Genomic DNA, 16,341 nt, shown 5'->3' on the forward strand with positions numbered 1-16,341 from the left:
ATGATAACCTATTTTCTTTTGGTCTGAAATTTATGATATGTACTTGGAAGAGATGTGGTTCCAGCAAGATGGTGGAACAAGCCGCACAGCAAAACAAGTTTCGGCGTTATTCCCAAAAAAAAAAAATCACAGGACACGTAATTTCTCGTTTTATAAAGCAATAGACACAACATTTAGCATGAAGCCTAAAATTCTCATGTCATATTTACTTGCAAAATCGCAAATAGGACGGATCTGTTCAACAGAATTATTGAAAAATTGTTTATTTGAATTTTCTGAGGACGTTGATGATCTTAAATCGATTATCATTAAAATATTGATTTTCTTTTCCAATATACTTCTGGAATTTTCTCTTATTTTGTTGACGCAATCAAAATGAAATTCATATATGTATTTCCTGAATTCTTCCGATATAATAACCTCTTACCTATTTCACAATGTAACACAAAGTTACTTGTAGAGTAATATTGGAAAAACATGAAAGTGAAATGAACGTCTCTATCATTAAATCATTACAGAAAAAACAAAGTCCAACTCTCATGGCAAAATTATATTTTTTAGGTTCAAAATGCCTAGGTCAAGCAAGTTTTTGAATCAATTGTTTCTCTTGTCTATTAGGAACAACTGCTTGACGAAGGTTAAACCATAGACATAATAGGCGAATTAGAATAAAATAAGTCAAAATAGAGGCAGTTCCTTTATCATATAATTAAACAAAATATTCCATCATCCAAATACACTTCAATCTTAATGAGAAGATTCCTTTTGTCCAAAAGCAACATAATAAGCGACTTCAAAATGATGAATCTTCTCAAAAGAAACCGAGAAAGAAACTAAGTCTCAATGTTTCAAAAGATGCAGGTCTAAATTTCGAACCAAGAATCTCAATCGAGGTATTGAAGGTTAAATAACTCTACATTTGTTATTTGAAAATTGGATCAAAACGAGTTTCGTGTATTGAAAATTACTGATTTTTGATAGGGGAAGATAGTGTTGGAGTAAAGCAATGGTTTGGTAGGTGTTATTCAGACTCAGGATTGTTCCTGAGTCAAAGAAAGGGTCAAACAACCGCTGGCAAAGTTATGGCATCCGTATTTTAGCACGTGCATGGTATTTTGTTCAATAACCATTTGAACAAAGGTAAAACCATCAACAGTAAATATTATTCAACGTTAGTGGGTCGATTAAGAGCATAAATAACGAAAAAAAAATGCTAAAATGCAGAAAGAGAATTCTGAATTCTCTTCCATTAAAACAATGCTTCTTGTAACTAATCGCTGAAAAGTGATTCTCGATTAAACATCTCAGCTTATGAGCCAAATTCTCGTAATTTGTGGGAGGTTTTCATTTTATGCTTCAATATGGAGGAATCTGCGGCTGAGGCTCATCGAATGCTCTCAAATACCTATTGGAGAAGACGCTATTAGTGGAAGAACGTGCCGAAAGTGGTTTCAACGCATCAAGAACGGTGATTTTGACGTCGAAGACCAGAAATGGGTTCATTACGATAATCCCAAGCGCAGAAAATCATGGGGATATCCCGGCCATGCTTCCACGTCAACAACCAAACCGAATATTCACGGTTCCAAGGTCATGCTCAGTATTTTGTGGGACCAGCAAGGCGAAGTGTAAAATGAGTTATAAAACTCTGACTGAAACAATCACAGGTGATCGTTATCGAACGCAATTATTGCGTTTAAGCCGAGCATTGAAAGACAAACGGCCGCAATAAAACGAGAGACAGAATAAAGTGATTTTACAGCATCACATGCTCGACCCCATGTTGCGAAAATGGTCAAGACATACTTGGAAACGTTGGAATGGGAAGTCCTACCCTACCCGCCGTATTCTCCAGACTTTGCTCCCTCGGACTATCACTTGTTTCGATAACAGGACTTCCGGTCTTATGAAGAAGTAAAAAATTCGATCGATTCATGGATGGCTTCAAAAGATGACCAGTTTTTCCAACGCGGGATTCGTACACTGCCCGAAAGATGTGAGAAAGCAGTGGCCAGCGATGGACAATACTTTGAATCATAAATGTATAATGTATAATTTTTTACAATAAAACCTCGAATTTCGGAAAAAACGACGGAAGCAAAGTAGTACGCCTATGTACTTTTCAGATTTTACACTACCAGGAACGATAAACATTTCAGAGGTTGTAAAAAATTTCCTCTAAAAAGTCGAAACGTAAATTAATGGAAAAAAATCAAGCAAGACGTAAGATTTAAAATGAATGCCACTGTTAAAAGCCAGCCGATTCGCAAATAATAGACTGACAAGTAATAAAATTATCCAGATATTTGATGAAATAATTCACAAATTGATACTCACTTTGCGTCGTCGTCTCCAAGGCCAAGCTCGGACACTCTGGTGGCCCCAAGTTCTTCCATGCGTTTATCAACGTAGATGGCTACCTCATTGTAGTGCTCGTAGGTTTTGTTTCCCAGACCGAAGACCTGGAAATGTTGAGTTCAAATTCAACAACTTCATATTCACTCTTGTATTCTTTCACTGATAAATTTTTGATTGATTAATTTTTATAGCCGGAATTGGAAGATATAGATGTGGCCGACGTTTATTTTCAACAAGACGGTGCTACGTGCCACAAAAATTACTGAACAATCGCTATTTTGCTAGAAAAGTTCTCGAAGAGGTAATCACAATTTGCCACCGAGATCTTGTGATTTAACCCTTTTAGACTTTTTTCTTTGGGATCACGTGGAAGATAAGGTCTATGTCAATGCTCCACAATAAATTCAAGACCTTGAAGATGGACATCGTGAAGTTATCGAGGACATACAGCCGCAAATGTGCGAGTTGGTCATGGAAAATTTTATTTTCGATTTTAAACCTCTCATTGGAAAACTTATAAATGATAAGCTTTGAACATTTTGCTGGTACAGTTTTGTTATTGTAAATAATAAAAATCCCACAACAACTAAAAAGTTGGACAAATGGTTTAATCGTTCTGTTAAGTGTATCGCCTACCTTTGGTTTTATGATCCCACACGATATAAAAACACATATCATGTTACATACTCGTATATCCTTCAAATTTCCGAATAATGAAAATAATTCTTCAGAGAATACCCAAGGTATAGTGAAAAAAGCATTGTGATTCACTTTTGGAATGAAAAAAAAATGTGGTCTACTATTTAGAAATTTCCTCTAGCAAAATACATGCCATCCTGAACAATTTTGTTTTATTTTATGTCTGTCTATGTATTTTAATTTTTACAATTCTTCAACCCTTATACGGTTTTATATATTGCCAAATGAATTCCCGGTAATTCCATAATCTCAAGCTCAAATTCTTCGGTGTTTATGTCGATGAAAATTTCAGCTATGTCGGATATACATACAGTGGAACTTGTTCACGTGTAAATTTTGATGAAATTTGGTATGGGTGTCGGATTGGAACATACCATAGAGTAATAAACATAGATAGAGGAAGTATACACAACTTTTACATGTCCCCAACATGGTTAGATTACGTTGTCGGATTGTGATATATTTTCAAATCCACTATTTTACTTTATCATTAGGAATGTATATTATATTGAATTAAATATATTTATCTCAGTGATTCCCGATTAAATATGCAAATTTGAATATTTGGAATCCGATATTTTTCCTAATTGTCGAATTCATAATCATAATATTTAATATTTTCTGTATCTACCTGCTGAAATCTAAGGTTTGGCAACTTTTGCTATCCTAGTGTCATCGGTTGTTTCACGTCGTTTGACGCGCTTGAAGTTTGTTTTCTGAATCTCTGATATATTTAGGTATTCATTTCAATATATTTTGAGTTATTATGAAATCTTGATTCACTATGGAACATAAGAAGTGCGTTCTTTGTGGAGAAACTCACGAATTGAGTGAAATATCGTATCACTAATATGTTTTCATTTCCGCGCGCTTCAAGTAAAATTTGATAGTTCATGCTGGAGACAAAATTTGCTGAAGATTTACAAAACTATGCTATAAAAAGGCCGAAAATTTCTAAAACGAGTTTGAGGCGAAAAATTGAATTTCATCCGACGAGAATACTGATTTGGCGGCAGAAGCTTTAGGGCGCTCACTCGTTCATACGCCTATTGCGCCCTTGTAGGCAATATAGCGCAGATAAATCTTCCGAAATAATTTTTTCTTGCGATTATAACACTTCTTAGGACACTGGATATACTCATCTTTTACGTATCTCTTAATTTCTATTACACTTACCGCATAGTTGAGCCCAGTTAGATCAGCATCACCGTTTTTCAACCACTCAAAGAACGTCGTAGCATTGTCAGTTGGATCTCCTTCACCATACGTCGCCAAGCAGAAAACTGCCAAAGATTTGGGGATTGATTTCAAATTGACGAGTTCCTCCTAAAATCGCCAAAAAAAAAGGTATTAAAGTTACTGGAATATCGGATGGAACAGTTTGAAATATGAAGGACGCAGTGCTGGGTTTCGTTTACCTACCATGTCGCACTCTTCAGGATCCGCTACCATTCCTTTCATGCCATATCTAACTCCTTCCTTTGCCAATCTTCCAGCGAATTCTTCTCCAGTTCCTGTCTGACTTCCGTAAAATACCACTAAACTTCTTCCTGATGAATTTAGTTTCTTGATGAATGAATCGTCTGTGGTTGACTGAAGGTTCATAACGGATGGTCTGTAAATAAAGGCAGAGCTGAAGTGCTGATCTGATGCTAGAATTACACAGGGCAACAACAACAAAAATTTTTTTTTTTATGTCTGGGATTTTAGAGCTGTTTCAACTATATTTGGGACGCTATATCTGTACATGCAATCCGTTTTTATCTATAAGTTCTACTTTTTTAGATACATCAACTTATCTACCAATGTGGGTTTCATTCAGAATATTCATTCATGAGAGTTCTAAAATTATTATATATTCCTTAATGTGGGGACAATGGTTTTATTGTCAGCCTGTAATTGAGTAAATTTCAGCTAGGTAAATTTGAAGGGTGTTTTTTTTCCAGGTATATAACTTTAAGTTGGCATTACTGTTCAAGATGGCGACCGATTTAACAGCTGTCAAGTGATTTATTCTCAGTTTGGTTTGGCAATTCATCATGAATAGATTCACACCTGAACAACGCTTGCAAATAGTGTAATTTTATTTCGAAAATAAAGGTTCTGTAAGGAATACGTATTGCGCTCTACGTCCATTTTATCGTCGACAAAATTTTCCATCAGAGCAGTTAATTCGATTAACCATGGAACGTTTTCGCACCACGTTTACTCTTATTGATAACTCGCATCCCCAGAGACGCAGTACGGTGCTACAGAAGAAGCTATTGCTGTTGTAGAGCGTAACATTGAGGAAGACCCGAATGAGTCTATCCACCATCGAACACAGGAATTGGATCTGTGTCCATCCACTTTATGGAAGATTTTGCGGAAGGATCTTGGTTTGCGTGCTTACAAAATCCAACTCGTGCAAGAATTGAAGCCAAACGATCATCAAATAAGGCGTAGATTCGTCGAATGGGCCCAAAATGAGATTGCCGTTGTTCCTGATTTTCATAAGTGAATTTTGTTTAGCAATGAAGCGCACTTCTGGTTGAATGGCTACGTCAACAAACAAAACTGCCGCATTTGGAGTGAAGCTAATCCTCAAGTGTATGTCGAAACTCCGTTACATCCAGAAAAACTGACTGTTTGGTGCGCTTTATGGGCTGGTGGAATCATTGGTCCGTACTTCTTCAAAAACGATGATGGCCAGAACGTTACAGTCAATGGTGATCGGTAAAGAGCCATGATTACTAACTTTTTCATTCCTGAATTGAACAACCATGATGTCCAGGAGCTGTGGTTCCAACAATACGGCGCAACATGTCACACAGCTCGTGCCACAATCGATTTATTGAAAGACACACTTCAGTCAAGTACTATTCTTGTTGGCTTTTTGTAGTTTCGTCGGAATCTTTCATTACTTTGTTAAAAAAAAAGAGAAATTATTGTGACAACAATGTCGAGCTCAATAGCGTTGTCATATTTATTTGTCGTAATTCAAAAATAAATATTATCAATAAATCTTTCCCTATTTCAATACTTCCGAACAAAATCATCCGAAACACTTCAGATGTGAATTCATTTTCTCATCTTTCTATTTGAAATCATTCTGAAATTGATTGTTCTCAAACGGAATAGATTTGATTTACGTAATTTAAAAATACCTCAATATCTAGAAAAATTTCGATTTGATTACAACACGCTGATAATACATTTTTGAAAAACATGTAATGGTTTAAACTTTGCCTCAACTGGAGTAAGTTCAAAGTATCATTAAATATAAATAATTCCCATTCAAACATTCCTGATAATCGGGATTGAAAAATTCGAATAGTATTAATTTAAAAAATTCACATGGAGGTAGATTAAATACAAGTTATAATTGGTCTCATTAATGAAACAATCAATGAAGTTCTTCATGTGTATTTACGATCATCAAGATAACGCCACATGTTATCTTAGGTAAGGTACTACATATTGCTTTTCAGGCTATAATATATACTGATAACAATAGAATAATCTATTGAAAGGTTCTTTTACATGTGAAAATTGTTATGATAAATATATAGAAAGATATTCATCAATTATTTCATTAAAATTCAGATAAACTTTTTTGTGCATATGGCCTTCAGAAGTCTGATATTAGTTTTAGAATAATCTAATCATCACTCATTTCAACTATATCAGTTCAAAGTTTCGAACATCCTACAAACCTAGTAAACTCTACACGTATTCTTTTATAAATTTTCAAATTATAAAATGATGTGATACGGCATTTTATCGAAAAATTTCATGAATTATAAAAAAGATTTGGTATTTCCATTGTCTGTTTATCAAATCAAACCTATTCTATTTTGGTTTGATTTATTTGGTAGGTACGTGGAAAAAAATATTGACGTCATGTTTCAAAAATGTAAAGCAACAATTATTCAATTGAATGTTGTTGGAATGTACAAGAAAATACTATGATGCAAACAGCTTCCACGATATAAAATCATGATTGTGCAAAATTTAGAGTTGTCTTTATATTTTCATTTTTCAGTGATTACTAATAATCCGTATTGTGTTAAGATAACAGAGATCGATTAAATTATAATCTAGTTATCTTAACATTTCTCTAGTAGGTAAATGATATCCAAATATATTATCATGAATGAACAGATCATCATGATCAGACATATTCTATAATGTTGTCAATGATTGGTGAAATATATATTGCGATTTATAAACTTAGAGAATCGTTCACAAAATTTTCACACGTTTGGGAATGAACAAAATCAGAAAATAAAATTTAAAACAAGCTGATCCTTATTTTATCATAGATTTCGAAAAAGAATTTCAGAGCTTGTTGTCTGACATTTGGTATAGAAGCTTGAAAATTGAATTTGAAGGAAAAAATTAATGAAATTTGTTCCTAAAAGGCCAGCTCTACAATGGTTTCAATGGCAAAACTATGTATTATTTTTTGACATGTCTTATGTCATTTTTGTTCAGTAGGTTATGTCATTCAATGATGGAAAGATACACACTTCACCAACGTTTAGAAATTGTTTTATCAAAATTTTACAACTAAAAGAAATTTGAGAAGAATTCAGTTAATATTGAATATGGAATACTCGATTTGTTATAAATTCTTGTGGACGAACAAAATTGTGTTTGTTCCTGCACATTCTTTGTATTTAATGAATTTGTATATAATCATGAAATGTCAATGTAGCAGCGATAATTTGATAGTACATTGTATATTATCGTAATAATTGCACTAGTGTCAATATAATTCAACTGTTATCTTTCGGGAATTGTAATGTCTTTTTCGACGAATGAATGAAATATTTATGTGAACTCTAAATCGGAGATATTATGTTCTACTTTCGTTTTTATTTTTTTGTAAAAAAATAATATTAAACGACATTTTCTGAACGAAGGCGCTTTCTTATTATAATCAGAGTTATTTATAAGTAATTTACTTCTTTATAAAGGACATCCTACTTTTCCAGAATTAAAGATTCTCGTAATGTTATCTCTGTACCACTTGATACGGAACAATAATGCAGTAAGACCTCATTACAAAAATATTGCATTCCATAAATTGATATGATATGAAATTATTTTTTTTAAATACCCCAACCAACATAAGAGAATAAAATACTATCTGTAACATAACATAAGATAGTGCATTTATAAGAAAAATACTTTTCAATTTCGAATTGTATCTCTTACTATTCCTTAGTGAAAATGAATGTTGTCATCATAATTTATTTTGGGAGAAACGATAAGATATAACCTGGAGCATTGGATTGTCACGTGATCACAGCTGTTTGAGGAAGTGCACCTCGTCTAAGCTTATAATATGCAAAATATGATCTAATGCAAATTTAACTTCAATATCCTTTATCTAAATGAATAACATAATTCATAGAACTTTAATTGATCGAGTTATGAGTTAACTAGATATGTCAGCATCGAAAGTACAGGGGAGCATTCAGCCCATTATGAAAGAATTATAAGATTATAACTTTTTACCTGAGCCGAATCTGGACAAATTTTAAATGAAAAAGTGCTTTATAACGGGTGTTTTTTTCGAGGTATATAACTTTAAGTTGGCATTACTGTTTTCAAGATGGCGACCGATTTAACAACTGTCAAGTGATTTATTCTCAGTTTGGTTTGGCAATACATCATGAATAGGACAACGGCTTGAACAACGCTTGCAAATAGTGCAATTTTATTTCGAAAATAATGGTTCTGTGTGGAATACGTATCGCGCACTACGTCCATTTTATTTTGTTTAGCGATGAAGCGCACTTCTGGTTGAATGACTACGTCAACAAACAAAACTGCCGCATTTGGAGTGAAGCCAATCCTCAAGTGTATGTCGAAACACCGTTACATCCAGAAAAACTGACTGTTTGGTGCGCTTTATGGGCTGGTGGAATCATTGGTCCGTACTTCTTCAAAAACGATGATGGCCAGAACGTTACAGTCAATGGTGATCGGTATAGAGCTATGATTACTAACTTTTTCATTCCTGAATTGAACAACCATGATGTCCAGGAGCTGTGGTTCCAACAAGACGGCGCAACATGTCACACAGCTCGTGCCACAATCGATTTATTGAAAGACACGTTTGGTGACCACCTAATTTCACGTTTGGACCTGTGAATTGGCCTCCAAGATCTTGTGATTTAACACCGCTAGACTACTTTCTGTGGGGCTATGTAAAGTCATTGGTCTATGCGGATAAGCCACAAACCCTTGATCATTTGGAAGACAACATTCGCCGTGTTATTGCCGATATACGGCCACAAATGTTGGAAAAAGTCATCGAAAATTGGACGTCCAGATTGGACTCCATCCGAGCCAGCCGTGGCGGTCATATGCCAGAAATCATATTTAAAATGTAATGCCACAAGATCACATTGCGGATAAATAAAATTCATGTCAATCGAATAATCCATCGTTGCTTTATTGCAATTTAAAGTTCTATAGCTCTAAAAAAAACACCCTTCATAACGAGAAGAATCTATGTTTGAATTGAAGGTACAATTTGAATACTTGCCCCGGATATAGTAGAGCTTTGGTGATGAGAATTGAGAACCGCGTAATAAAATATTTAAAAAATACTCACTGTATCGAATACGTCCTTTTGGTAGATTCATCTTTTTCGCGTCTCCTCTTGTTTAAGAAATAATAGCCGATACTTCCAACTAGTAACGTTAATATCACAATATCCAAAGTAGAAAAAACAATTCCAGCATCAGGAAGTGGTTGTTCAGCTGCAGCTTCGGCTTCCGGCATGTCTGTCACCTGTAATATCAATTGTAACTTAACTCAGGTAGCTCAATGCATGAATTGCTCAATTTTTGTGACAGCCAGACAGGCACAGGTACTACAAAATCAATGAATGCGTGTGAGAGCCAAGGATACAGCGGACTTATCTAGACTTATCTACGAGTAGTTTCCCTCATTGTTTGCAAATTCGAAATAAATTAGCGGATTCAAAATTCCATTGAAATTTGAATACTTTGACGTCGATTTCCGAATGATTGAAATTCAATGAATATTAAAAAGAAGAATATTCAACGTACACATGAGCACGTATACATGTATACGTGATGGCTTCATTCAATTTTTGTTGCTTTTTACAATGACGCAAATTTTGCGTAAAATACGCAATACGGTTTCAATGTTATCATTTTGGTTAAATGTCTCTAATTCTTGAGTTTTGGGCCTAAAATTTTTGAGAACATTTTGCGAGAAGAAGAAGTCGAAAAGTAATGGGGGGTTTTTAGTTGAGAATGTCGAACTGTGTTGACATTTCTGTTCAGTAAGGTTTGGCAATTCATCATGAACCCGAACAACGGTTCCAAATTGTGGGAATTCATGCAGTTATAGATCATTTTCGCACTAATTTTACTCTCCTCGATTTAAAACGATAAGGATAAAGAAATGTGCAAACGAAGAGAATATTGCTGCTATAGCTGTAGCGCAAAGTGTTGAAGAAGACGTCGAAATGTCGATACGTCACCGTTCTCAACTTGTTGGCCTTTGTCCTCCGACTACGTAGGAAATTCTACGTAAGGATCCTTGCTTACGTGCCTATAAAATACAGCATGTTAGCTGATTCGGCTAATTTGAAACTGGCTGAAGATGAGCATTTTTACCAAAGAATTGTGTTCAGTGGTGAATCTCATTTCTGGTTAAATGACTGCGTCAATAAACAAAATTGCAGTGAAGACAATCCTCATGCCATTAACGAATCACCATAACATCCATTAAAATTGACTGTTTGGTGTGGTTTAGACGCTAGTAGCATCATCGATCCTTAAAAGGCCAATAGAAAAGTCCCTGGTCTTCCGTAGTAAAACACATTTCTTTGGCAAAATTCGATTTTATTACTCAACATAGTTGCCTTCGAGGGCGATACAGCGATTATAGCGATCTTTCAACTTTTCGATACCATTTTTGTAGTACGATTTGTCTTTCGCTTCAAAATAGGCCTCAGTTTCAGCGATTACTTCTTCATTGGCGCTAAATTTCTTTCAAGCGAGCATTCTTTTGAGGTCTGAGGCCAGGAAAAAGTCGCTGGAGGCCAGATCTAGCGAATACGGTGGATGCAGAAGCGATTCGAAACCCAATTCATGCAATTTTGCCATTGTTTTCATTGATTTGTGAAACGGCGCATTGCCTTGATGAAACAGCACCTTTTTTTCTTCAAATGGTGCCGTTTTTAAACGATTTCATCCTTTAAATGGTCCAATAACGCTATATAATAATCGCTGTTGATGGTCTGGCTCTTTTGGAGGTAATCAATGAATATAATACCTTGCGCATATCAGAATACTGATGCCATAACCTTACCAGCTGAGTGTTGCGTTTTTCCTCGCTTTGGATTCGGTTCATCGAGTGCAGTTTCCTCAGCTGATTGTCGATTGGACTCCGGATTGAAATGATGGAGCCATGTTTCATACATTGTCACATATCGACGCAAAAATTCAGGTTTATTGCACTTAAACAGCTTCAACACTGCTCAGAATCATTAACACGTTGTTGCTTTTGATCGATTGTGAGCTCGCGAGGTACCCATTTTGCACATACTTTTCTCGTGTATAAATATTCGTGAATGATATGATATACACGTTCAGATGATATCTTCACAATGTCTGCTATCTCGATCATCTTCACTTTACGGTCATTCAAAATTATTTTGTGAATTTTTTTGATTTTTTCCTCGGTGACCGCTTCTTTTGGGCGTCCACTGCGTTGGCCGTCTTCGGTGCTCATTTCACCACGTTTAATATTAGCATATCAATCAATGATGATTGTTCCTGGTGCAGACCCCGGACTCTTCATTAAACCAAGATTTTGCTTCAACTGAATTTTTTCCACACTGTATTCACCACACGAAATTCTTTTTTTCCATCTTTTTTCAAATAACAAAAGTAGCTACACTCACAACCCAATATCTCACAAACTAATGGTCGGACTGCTGTCAAGTTTTGACACGTATCGTTTGAAGGTTGGTACTAACAAAAAATCATATGGATTTAATACTAGCACCGCCATCTGTGCATCAGACATCAGGGGACTTTTCAATTGGTCTAATACTTGATCACCCTATATTTCCACGGAATGTAGACAAATGTTCAAATATACTTATTTCCCTCAAAATTGCATTGATGAATTCAGTCTACCAAAATGTATATCACCTTTCATATAAAAAGTAATGAACTGAATTATTTGCGAACGAATTTCTTGTACAATTTCCAGTCAAAGAATATAAATTTGATTCATCCTACGATGCTGCCATATCTTCGTTGAATCTTAATGCAAGTGACATCAGAAAATGATGAAATAAGTACGTTTTTACGAATCTCACAATTTTATATTTCAATTACCATCAAAACAATGAAGTAATTCAAAATTGATATGGTGATTCGATGACCTTATAGAAAGCGGAAAAAAATTGATTGAAATTTCTATTGTAATTGAAAGAAAAAGAGAACCTGTTGAATTCAAATTGGACTGTGGTATTGTCACATAGACAAATTGAAGATAATGTAATGATAGGTTATTCTCAATAATAAGAAACACAGTGGCGAGTAGATAAGAAATTTTGAACGTTATTTTACAACCAAATTCACAAATCTACAACCAAATTTCTGCTTGATCTAAAATTTCTTCAAAATACTTAATTCAATATCATCAATACATATGTAAAGTGAAAATTACCTAGTCAGTAAAATTTTTGAAAAAGTTACGTACCACCAAAATTGCATAATAGAATATAAGGCCAGTTGAGAAGTCCCCGGTCTGATGCAAAGATGGCGGTGCTAGTATTAAATCCATATGATTTTTAGTTAGTATACCAATCTTCAAACGATACGTGTCAAAATTTGACAGCAGTCGGACCATTAGTTTGTGAGATATTTGGTTGGGAGTGTAGCTACTTTTGTTATTTGAAAAAATATGGAAAAAAAGAATTTCGTGTGCTGATGAAATATTGATTTTTGAAGGGAAAAAATACGGTTGAAGCAAAATCTTGATTTGATGAAGAGTTTCCGGGTTCTGCACCAGGAAAACATCCATCATTGATTGGTATGCTAAGTTTAAACGTGGTGAAATGAGCACCAAAAACGGCGAACGCAGTGGACGCTAACAAGATACTGTCAAGGTATAATATTCATTGATTATTACCAAAAGGGCCAGACCATCAACAACGATTATTAAATAGCGTTATTGGATCGTTTAAAGGATGAAATCGATAAAAAACGGCCCCATTTGAAGAAAAAAAGGTGATGTTTCATCAAGAAAACGCCCCGTGTCACAAATCAATGAAAACAATGGCAAAATTGCATAAAATGGGCTTCGAATTGCTTCTGCATCCACCGTATTCGCCTGATCTGGCCCCCAGCGACTTTTTCCTGTTCTCAGACCTCAGAAGAATGCTCGCTGGAAAGATATTTAGCGCCAATGAAGAAGTAATCGCCTAAATTGAGGCCTATTTTCGAGTGAAAGACAAATCGTAATACAAAAATGGTATCGAAAAGTTGGAAGATCGCTATAATTTTGCCAAAAAACAATAATAAAATAGGTACCAATTATTTATCATTTAAAACTAAACTGTAATTTTAAACAAAATTCCAAGTCTTATATTACAAAGATAAAGTTACATGATTATGATAAATCCTTGACATGCGAATCTCAACACAAGGTTAAAAACAATACTAGTGATTATTATTGAAATGTCATCTATTATGTACTTACACGCTCCAAAAATTGATATAATTTCTGGCTAACTACATAGGTAAAAACAGCCAATAGACAAATATGTTTAAAACTAATCATTTCGGTTCTCGAAAAATCTTTATCAAAGAGGAACTCGATGAGAGACCTACAGACACTAGCACAACATTTAAAAGTAGGTCTAGGTCCAGACGGAAATCGGAACAAAGGTCTGAATTGTAGATCTAATTGTAAGGGGGCATTTATAGGGGTGCTCACTAGGTCAATTCAAATAAAAAAGATTGAATCATTGCGAACAAATAGGTACGTCAAAGAAAATTCCATCGAAGTCGAGTTTGAATATAGGGGTCCCAATTTTCCATCAATCGTTCATAACAAATGGTAATCGAACATGTTGAATCATTACTTAGACGATCCAAAAATTTCCATAAAGAATGATACAACTACATACAGATAATGTATGGAAAACCAATTATTAGATATCCTATATTAATTTTTTGTATATTTTCATAATAAATGTTATTTATGCAGATAATATTCTCATCGAATAAATTGTATACTCGAAAACAATAGTATAACTAACATTTACGCGGAATATCAAATCAGATCTAGTGTTTTGTTTTTTTTCCTTGAAGAAATACGTATAGATCTTCTTTCGATATATTTTTGACTCAAACTATCTTTAAATAACGATAACCTTCACATTCATCGGATTTCGATTAAGTTGGATAAATTTTGCTTCAATATACTATACAGTGTGTTCCACAATTGACGCGACGCTCGTGCAGCGTTGGTTTTTCGATTTTTTTTTTTGACATAGTATCGGGTGTTTTTTTCGAGTTATATAACTTTAAGTTGGCATTGCTGTTCAAGATGACGACCGATTCAACAGCTGTCGAGTGATTTATTCTCAGTTTGGTTTGGCAATTCATCATGAATAGACTCACGCCTGAACAACGCTTGCAAATAGTGCAATTTTATTTCGAAAATAATGGTTCTGTGCGGAATACGTATCGCGCACTACGTCCATTTTATTTTGTTTAGCGGTGAAGTGCACTTCTGGTTAAATGGCTACGTCAACAAACAAAACTGCCGCATTTTGAGTGAAGCTAATCCTCAAGTGTATGTATAAACACCGTTACATCCAGAAAAACTGACTGTTTGGTGCGCTTTATGGGCTGGTGGAATCATTGGTCCATACTTCTTCAAAAACGATGCCAGAACGTAACAGTCAATGGCGGTATAGAGCCATGATTACTAACTTTTTCATTCCTGAATTGAACAACCATGATGTCCAGGAGCTGTTGTTCCAACAAGACGGAGCAACATGTCACACAGCTCGTGCCACAATCGATTTATTGAAAGACACGTTTGGTGACCGCCTAATTTCACGTTTTGGACCTGTGAATTGGCCTCCAAGATCTTCTAATTTAACACCGCTAGACTACTTTCTGTGGGGCTATGTAAAGTCATTGGTCTATGCGGATAAGCCACAAACCCTTGACCATTTAGAAGACAACATTCGCCGTGTTATTGCCGATATACGACCACAAATGTTGGAGAAAATCATCGAAAATTGGACATCCAGATTGGACTACATCCGAGCCAGCCGTGGCGGTCATATGCCAGAAATCATATTTAAAATGTAATGCCACAAGATTATCTTGCGGATAAATAAAATTCATGTCAATCGAATAATCCATCGTTGTTTTATTGCAATTTAAAGTTCTATGGCTCTAAAAAACACCCTTTATCTGCAGGCTCCATTAAAGCTACGTTTTCAAATTGTTTGGAAATACACAGAGGGTAACAAAAAAGTTTCAATTGCAAAACAAAGGTATTTTTTTAGAACACCCTGTTTTTTATTGTTCGAGGTTTCATTCCTATACTATGAAAAAATAGTTTTTGAGATATTTCGATTTTCCATAAATTGAAGGGTTTTTGGAGAAACCTAATATCGAGAAAGATCTAGATACCCTTTATAATGACTTTTTCCTTTTCTTACATTTAAAAGAAAATGAGTATGAACCAACTAGTTCGAAATATGAGCATTATTGTAGTGATGAGTTTACTCATATTGACTATTATCTACCTTCATTTTTCATTATCACACATTGATCATCCTTGATGCATCAAATTTAAAAACATGGAATCGAGAAATCGATTCTTAAAATCATTATTATTATGATTCAATTAAATCATTAACAAACCTTGAACAAATCTAATTTTTTTGATACAAGAAGTATGATAAACTCAGTATGAATTTTATTTATTGATTGATTTATAATGTGGAAAAGCTTCAATCGGTACTGAACAAACAAAGCGCGATATGATACCACAAATGAAAATGACATTCTTGTATTGAATTCAAATAATTGGTTATGCAAAATGAGTGCATTCAATTCAACTTCAATTCATGTTCAGATTCGCAAAAAAAAATCATATAATAGTGGACATTGAGCTGAGGAATATAAAACAGTCCCAGTGGAATTATTGAAATAAATTTCAGGTAAATTTACTATTCGAATTTAATGACCTCACTTCTTCCAAAATGAA

General features: G+C 34.7%; 1 protein-coding gene across 2 annotated transcripts in view; it reads right to left on the reverse strand.

The window, feature by feature from the left end:
• The window catches only part of LOC123681041 (NADPH--cytochrome P450 reductase), a 32,295-nt gene that overhangs the window by 11,263 nt on the left and 4,691 nt on the right, over window positions 1–16,341 (reverse strand). For both annotated transcript variants that reach the window (XM_045619229.1, XM_045619228.1), the window contains exons 2-5: window positions 9,668–9,846; window positions 4,480–4,672; window positions 4,234–4,383; window positions 2,338–2,462 (exon numbers count right to left, since the gene is read on the reverse strand). In XM_045619229.1, the coding sequence (XP_045475185.1) occupies window positions 2,338–2,462; window positions 4,234–4,383; window positions 4,480–4,672; window positions 9,668–9,837 (638 nt within the window). In that variant the 5' untranslated portion in view covers window positions 9,838–9,846. The remainder of the gene's footprint in view (window positions 1–2,337; window positions 2,463–4,233; window positions 4,384–4,479; window positions 4,673–9,667; window positions 9,847–16,341) is intronic.

The sequence above is a fragment of the Harmonia axyridis genome, chromosome 5 (assembly GCF_914767665.1).
Source record: "Harmonia axyridis chromosome 5, icHarAxyr1.1, whole genome shotgun sequence".
In the NCBI taxonomy this organism is placed as follows: domain Eukaryota; kingdom Metazoa; phylum Arthropoda; class Insecta; order Coleoptera; family Coccinellidae; genus Harmonia; species Harmonia axyridis.